At 33.4% G+C, this 8,191-nt stretch overlaps 1 protein-coding gene across 1 annotated transcript; it reads right to left on the bottom strand.

The window, feature by feature from the left end:
* Positions 1-4,062: 4,062 nt before the first annotated feature.
* LOC149478821 (alpha-tocopherol transfer protein-like) lies at positions 4,063-8,191 on the bottom strand. The gene is made up of 7 exons (XM_089708714.1): positions 8,104-8,191; positions 7,517-7,705; positions 6,625-6,781; positions 6,132-6,252; positions 5,633-5,764; positions 4,928-5,144; positions 4,063-4,386 (listed from the first exon to the last, which is right to left on the bottom strand). The coding sequence occupies exons 2-7, from the start codon at positions 7,677-7,679 to the stop codon at positions 4,232-4,234; spliced, it is 945 nt and encodes a 314-aa protein (XP_089564840.1). The 5' UTR covers positions 7,680-7,705; positions 8,104-8,191; the 3' UTR covers positions 4,063-4,231.

Here is an 8,191-nt window from a genome sequence, read left to right as displayed (position 1 = left end):
ACTTAAATTTTTACCAGATATTATCGTGTTGACTGAATGTAGGCTTAATGAAACTGTTCCTGTAGTACATCTAAACGGTTATAAGTGTCGTTATTCCTATAACCATTTAAATCAAAATGATGGTCTTGCAATCCTCTATAAAGAAGAACTCAAAGTAATGATCGAAGAACCACCGTTTGAAGAATCAAATTGTCTGCTGATTCGAGTAAACCTTGATATTACTATATGCGCTATTTATAGGTCTCCCTCTTATCGCAATATTACAAAATTTTGTCACTCTTTAAATAATATACTGCAAAGGTGCACCACGCCTACAGGTATAATAATAGGAGATATGAATATCGATATCGGCACCCACACTCAAGACAGTCGTGCCAGTGATTATCTTGATGTATCTGAACATCATGGATTTTATCCTGGCCATCAGCTGCCTACCCATGACCGTACATGTCTTGATCACGCTCTCATTAAGACAAACCATTTGACAAGAGTGATCGTCTGCGAATCTGGTCTGACTGATCACGACACAGTCTTAGTTGGTATTAGTAAAAAAATTCCCAACGAGCCAGCGCATACCAAAGGGCCCAAATACAAAATAAAAATTGACTATAACAGTGTAACAAGTGATGTAAAAACTATAGATTGGACCAGACTCTTTAATTGCAATGACCCCTCAAAAGCCTTAGAAGAATTTACAGGAAAAGTAAGTAATATCATTCAAAACCACTCCCTTAAAGTACCTATTAAAAATTCTAAAAGCATTAAAAAACCCTGGATATCCTTTAACCTCTTAAAATGCATTCGCAAAAGAGATAGACTGCACATAGAAGCAAGGAAAAAAGAAAACAGAGACAATCCTATTATTCAAAAACGCTATAAAGACTACCGAAACTATTGCAATAATACTATACAAAACTTAAAGAACGCATATGAGAAGGGACTTTTAGAAAAATCTGAAGGTAGCAGTAAAAAGACTTGGGATGCAATTAAATATATCTGTAAGTTAAACAATAAAACATCGTCTAATTTTGACATTTTCAGCGCTGACCAAAATCCTACTCGGGCCCTGAACAAAGTTAATGATTATTTCGTAAATATTGGTGAACAACTAGCTAAAGAAACGATGAAGCAAATCAATAAAACGGAGACTGTATTAGTTCAATTAGCTGCCACTTTAGATGAATCACACACAAATCCTGATAAGTCATTTTTTATAAATCCTACTAATGAGTTAGAAGTGAGTGACATAATTTCAAATTTGAAGAATGACTCCGCTCCCGGATGGGACGGAATAAATTGCCGTGTTATCAAACTTGCTAAATCCGATCTTTCTGCACCCATTACACACATTTGCAATCTTAGCATTTCCACTGGTATAGTTCCCTCTCATATGAAATTAGCAAATGTTTGCCCAATACACAAAGGTGGAGATACTTCTACTTTAGCGAATTTCCGACCTATATCACTGTTAACAATAGTTTCAAAAATAATGGAAAAGCTAATAAACAAAAGACTGCTTAAATACCTGGAACAAAATGAAATGCTTTCAACAAATCAGTATGGATTTCGTAATGGCAGGTCAACGGAGGACGCCGTCACAAATCTGGTGGATTTCATAACTATGAGTCTCGACGGCGGGGAGAAATGTGTGGGCGTCTTCCTTGATCTTGCCAAAGCTTTTGACACGGTGTCCAGATCCATTCTGCTGCGAAAGTTGGAGTTGTTTGGCATTAGGGGTACTGCACTCGACTGGTTCTCGTCATACCTATCCAACCGAGAACAAAGAGTTTGCCTGGGTGAATACCATAGCTCTCCCGCTGCAATAAGATACGGAGTTCCCCAGGGCAGTGTCTTAAGTCCTACGCTCTTTCTTCTCTATGTTAATGGACTCTGTTCACTCAAACTCAACCAGGCAAGGATTTTTGCTTACGCAGACGATACCGCGGTGATTTTCCACGGCAGGTCTTGGAGGGAAGTGTATAGCGCTGCAGAAACCGGAATGCAATCTGTTGCCAACTGGCTCCACAACAACCTGCTTAGCCTCAATATAGGTAAAACCAAACTTATGAATTTTAACATAAGCAATAGGACCAATGCCCCGAAAGAATTTTCCCTAACAATACATAGATGTCAAAATAACACTACCAACTGCAAATGTACTGCTCTGGAAAATGTTACCTATATAAAGTATCTAGGTGTGATTATTGACAGACACCTTACCTGGAATATACAAACTGATTTAGTAAAGACACGTGTGAGAAAATTAACCTACATTTTTAGAAAACTAAGACTAATTGCAGATATCAAAATGATCAAAATGACTTATTTTGCTCTTTGCCAATCTATCTTAAACTACTGTCTCATTTCTTGGGGTTCCGCAAAAAAATGTCATCTTATAAAAGTTGAGCGCGCGCAAAGAGCAATTCTTAAAATCATCTTTAAAAAGAATTTAAGATATCCAACCAAAGAATTGTATCAAGAGGCTGGTTTACTAACGGTGCGTCAGCTATACATACTAGCAGTAACACTAAAATTTCATAAAATAGCTCCAAACACAATTATAACGAACGAGCGCACTCGAAGAAATCCTGTATGAAGGAAACATTGCTGTAATATGTCTTTCGGTAGCAAGGCGTTTATATTCATGGGACCTTACTTATACTCCATAATGAACAAAAAACTAAATATCTTTCCTATGACCAAGTTCCGCTGTAAAAAATATGTTACAAATTGGCTATTTAATCTAGACTACTTAGAAACTGAAACTCTCGTTAGCATAATATCTTGATTAAAATATAAACTTACTATTAAAATAAACACTCATACAACATCAACACATACACACACACATATACACGCGCGCATACACACACGCATATATACACACACTTAATACTTAAAATGGCAAGTAAAGTTTGAAATATTTTTTATGTAATACGATGAAAGAGATTGAGCCTCACAACACAGGGGATCCTAGTGTGGGGTTCAATGCAGCATATATAACTATATTATGTAACATTTTTTGAAACTAATAAAGAAATTTTTCATTTTCATTTTTTCATATAATAAACTGAAAAGTTGACAACGTTGAAACGATGGACTGACTTTATAATAGTACCTAGATATTATTATTGTATATGACGAAACAGCTGAAAATTCTTAAATTTACTTGCTAATATTTTGCAATTAGGGTTCAATATTTTTTCAGGAATTCACGTTGTACATATTATAACGGTCACCAAACAAGATAATAAACGTTTTCTTTTGTAGGTACATTTCTTTTTCTTCGTAATATTTCAATAATTATTTTATGTAGAATTGATTTAATCGTTTAATATATTGTTTATGTCGTATTTACCTAAACAATACGTGCAATGGCATTCTAAAGAATTTTCTGCTTGATTTTCCCCGCCTCATTGCAGGATTGATTGCACGATCGTCTATGTATCAGGTGATTCGTCAAATGTTGATAGCTCGGAATGATATTTTTATAATATAATGTACTTTTTGCCTGATTTCGCTCATAAGTTTTAGATAAACCGCCAGGTTGCCTGGTAGAGATTGCTGTTTAGCAATAAGGCCGCCTTTTGGGTAAATTATGCTTTTGTATTACTACTTCCTTTTGTATACTATTGTTTGATCATATTTTGCACAATAAAGAATTATAAATAAATAAAATAAATTTTTATTTTAGACAAGTTTCCATAAATACAAAATCTTAACAACCTTGTTGATATCATCATGGCAGTAGTTATATAGATATGGAAATGATACAAATCTTAAATCTTACTATTGTAATAAAAATGTTTTCGGACAGTTTACTAAGCATAACTATAAAATAAGAAAAATTTTAAGTGATAAATTATTGTATTATTTAGACTTTAGACACATAAATAAAATGTATTTAACTAGACGTGCATTGCAAAAATCACAATGTCTACCCTCACAAGGAATTAAAACTTGAAACTCACAAGTAAATTTATCAACAACGTATCAACAAAGTAACGTATTTTTAACACCAGGAACACCTAATATTAAAAAAAATGTTCCAATAAAACTTCATTCTCCAAAATAATAATTTATTGTAACCACCAACAAACATCGGTCAGCCTTAACCATAGTGAAATTAATTACAACAATATATGTGTTATATTGTAACAAAAACACCTAGCCCATAACAATTAATAAATTAACAATAACTTTGGACAATTACTATGAAAACTTTACAAATTTAATCAACACACAATGTTTTAAAAGACCCAGGCATTCCCAGATACTCTTCGTCGAATTTGAGCGTGATTCTGTGAGATTCGTCCGTCATAGCTTTCTCAGTTTCCTTGAAATGCTCAATATGTTCATCAGTACACAGCTCTTTGAGAGTATTCTCTGAAACGGTAAAATATAAGGCATAGTTGAATTATTGAATAGCTATAAGGCTGTGTGGCAGAAGCGTAGCGTGCCTTGGCGGGGCCCCGTATAAAAATTTGTTTGGGGGCCCTTAGGAAGAGAAAAGATTTCTCACAAAAGCGCACGTTGGGGGCCCCCTTGGCGCGGGGGCCCCGTATAATTGATACGGCAGATACAGCGGTAGCTACGCCCCTGCTGTGTGGACCCACAGAGAGAGCAGCATCATGAAGCAATTACTGCAATTTCCTCGATAGAGCCACGTCCACATAGACCGAGATGCTTCGCGCAGTAGTTGCTTCGCGAGGCTGCCCTTTCTGAGTAGACCTTCCTAATAAAGATATACGGAGACCTATGAAGCTACCTATATTTCTATTAGCAAAGGAATCAAAATATCAGTGAATAGGTAGAACATTATTAATTATTTGAATATTATAAACTGTTCTTAAGCCTTACACAGGTCGAAAATTGTCTCGTCACTTAGTTTTTACAAAAATGCAACGCTAAATATACAAATTCTTACCGCACATTTCTTTAAGGGTTCGTTTGTCCTGACCACCATAATCAGCTGGTAAAATTTCTGGAGAAATGTACTTGTGGAGAGATTCAAGATTGTCATGGACGACAACTCTATGTGACAGTTTCTCTGTTAGAGCTTGTTTTATGATTGTTAAAACAACATCAAATAGTTTAGATCCACTTATAACGTGCAAATGTTTCAATCTCATACTAATTGCTTCCTGAAAACATACAAAAAATATTATTGATGGTGATTATTATAAGTTCATGTTCTGTTTATAGAGACAAAAGCATATACATCAATAGTAAACTACTTTTGATAATGACAAATCTATACTAAATACTAATATTATAAAGCTGCAGAGTTTGTTTGTTTGTTTGAGCGCGCTAATCTTAGGAACCACTGGTCCGATTTTAAAAATTCTTTCGGTGTTTATGTGATAGCCCAATCATCAAGGAAGGCTATAGGCTATTGACTCATAGAATATTACAACTAAAAGCATCTGTATTTTGATTGAACCCATGAGACATAATTAAATGCTATTAAAACCGCCTTACTAGTTATTAGATTTTATTATAAAACACGATCTTTAAAATAATTCGTTGTAATGCATATTACATCTATTTTGCATCATCCTACGTTATTTATCCAGCGTCACTTTAAAGAGTAAAACTCTATTTCTACTATCATTTCTTATCAAGGACTTACCAAGTAAATAGCAGCAGCTTTTTTCATAGCAAGTGGGTTCAATTTAGATACGACACCGAGAGTGTAGTTTCTCGTATCAAATATAACTTCGTAGCCAGCGTTGTAGTCGTGGTTGAACATGTAGTCCATCAACTGAAAATTTTTATAAGTAACTTTATAGAAATTTAAAAAATTATAAATGATTGTTTCAGCTCCGATAAAGAGAGAGTACTGGGATATATACATAATGTTTAAACAATAAGAATATTTAAAATGTTGCCATTGGCTGAGTGAGAAATTAAGACACAGAGATCAAAGTTAAAGTACCTACTAGATAAAGAACTTAACTAAATTCAATGAATTGATTTGCAAAATATTGACAAATTACAATAATTGCTAATTTATTTATACAAATAGATTTGCATGTAACAGAAACCATCATGACAATTCAAGATAATGCGTGTGATCTCTTAGATGTATCAATAGTAATTAAAGAAAATCTATAGCCTTGGATACTTACCGATATACAAAACCTGTAGTATTGCATGAAATCTACATGCTCCGTCGCGTCTGGGTTGTGCGCGCAAGTTAAAAACACTCTGTGGTAATCAGGTGTGGGTTTCGGCAGTATAGTTGTGTGGCTATAAACAAATTAGTGTTATTTAATATATTATACATTTAAATACTAGCTGTGCTCCGCGGTTTTACCCGCAGTGCTCCGCTCCTTTTGGTCTCAGCGAGATGATAATATTATATAGCCTATATAGCCTTCCTCGATAAATGGGCTATCTATATAACTTTTCAAATCGGACCAGTAGTTCCCGAGATTAGCGCGTTCAAACAAACAAACAAACTCTTCAGCTTTATTATTAATATAGATATTAGTATAGATACTGTAATCCTGCAAAGTAGCCTAGAATATGATATTTATTAGTAGAAATGTTGACATTTTTAACGTTTTATAGAGATTTTTGCTTTAAACTAGAGAATTAAATTAATATGAAAATACGTACCACCACTTCAACTTAGGAATGAATTCATTCCTCATGTCATAATTCGTTAAGTACTCCGGCAATGCTCGTCTAAATGAGCACAATTTGTCGAGCCGTTTTTTAGCTGTCTCCACGGAACCCTTGCTTGCTATCAGAAGACGTTCTAGATAATTTCTATCTATAAACAAACAAGTATGAAATACATTAATTTACTAGCTTCACTAAAACTCGTTAAAATAAACCAGTGTAAGTAGATTTCGCTGAAATATGTATTTCGTTATGGTTAATTAATATCTATAATCTATATTGACAAAAACAGTGATTGTATTTTTAGCTACTGATTAAAATATAGACTACTTAAAACCACAATTTAGTTTCCGTTGAAATTAATTAACCAAATGTTTATTAAATGTACAAATAATGATAACTCGTAGATTGGTACTGGGAAATATTATGTCCATTGCCTTTACTATTTTAATAATTTATTTATTTATTTATTTATTTTAATAAATCATTGTTTCAGCTCCGATAAAGAGAGAGTACTGGGATATATACATCTAATCTTAATATTATATATTATATACATTTCCTAGGAATTGTATACAATGACGGATTACATACATTTCCGGTAACATATTATATATAAATCTCGTGTCACAATGTTTGTCCTCAATGGACTCCTAAACCACTAAAATTCGCACACCATGTGCACTTCGATCCAACTTGAGAGATAGGATAGTTTAAACATGTAGGTACCACGGGCGAAGCCGGGGCGGACCACTAGTAATATTATAGGTACATAACATAGGAATGATATTCAATGATTATTATTTTATTTTGTATTGACTTATAATAAAGTTTACAATACCACTAAACTTTGGTCTACTGTCTTTTTTGATTGATAGGTACTTACCAAAACGTTTAACAAGAAAATGGTTTTGTTTTGCAATCCAGGCTTCGAAGGTGTCCAGATCTTGATTGAGTTTTTTGATATCTTCATAATTGAATAATTTGCGAACTTCTTGTAGTTGATTTGGACGATGTTCCAAAATTGCACTCGGTGGTATACTCTCCATTTTGATTGTGTTTGTATGCACGAAGCCTGTCGTTTAAATTGGATATTTAACAATTTGATCATTTAATTTCGCTAGCTAATATTATAATGAGTGGATATTTTACATAACATAATATCACTAAAAAAAGATCTTACCCAATCTTCTTCTTAGCAGGTCTAACTTAGTATATTATGTCGGTAATTAAATTTCTAGTACCTAATTATTTGTAAACCAATAAAAATTACAAATTTCAAATTCTGAAGGTATATTATGTCCATGTTTGGTTTGTTATGTAAACACATAAATGTAATTCAACTATGTAGTATGAAAAGTTCAAAAAAATAATCTTAAACGTATACGACGTAACGACGGCTAATATTATATCAAAACTATATGTAATACCTATAACATTAGAATTAAAATAATTAATAAAACACGTACTTACTTGTTTAGAGGACTAAAATAAAATCCAAAAAAGCTCTAGGCCACACTAAACACAGTAGCAGCAACTATTGTTGATCCTTTTAAAATTA

This window comes from Colias philodice, chromosome 21 (assembly GCF_061535455.1).
Source record: "Colias philodice isolate Cphi_HAF_F1 chromosome 21, ilColPhil1 Martin Lab GWU primary, whole genome shotgun sequence".
NCBI lineage: Eukaryota > Metazoa > Arthropoda > Insecta > Lepidoptera > Pieridae > Colias > Colias philodice.
This window is presented reverse-complemented; position numbering and strand designations above follow the sequence as displayed.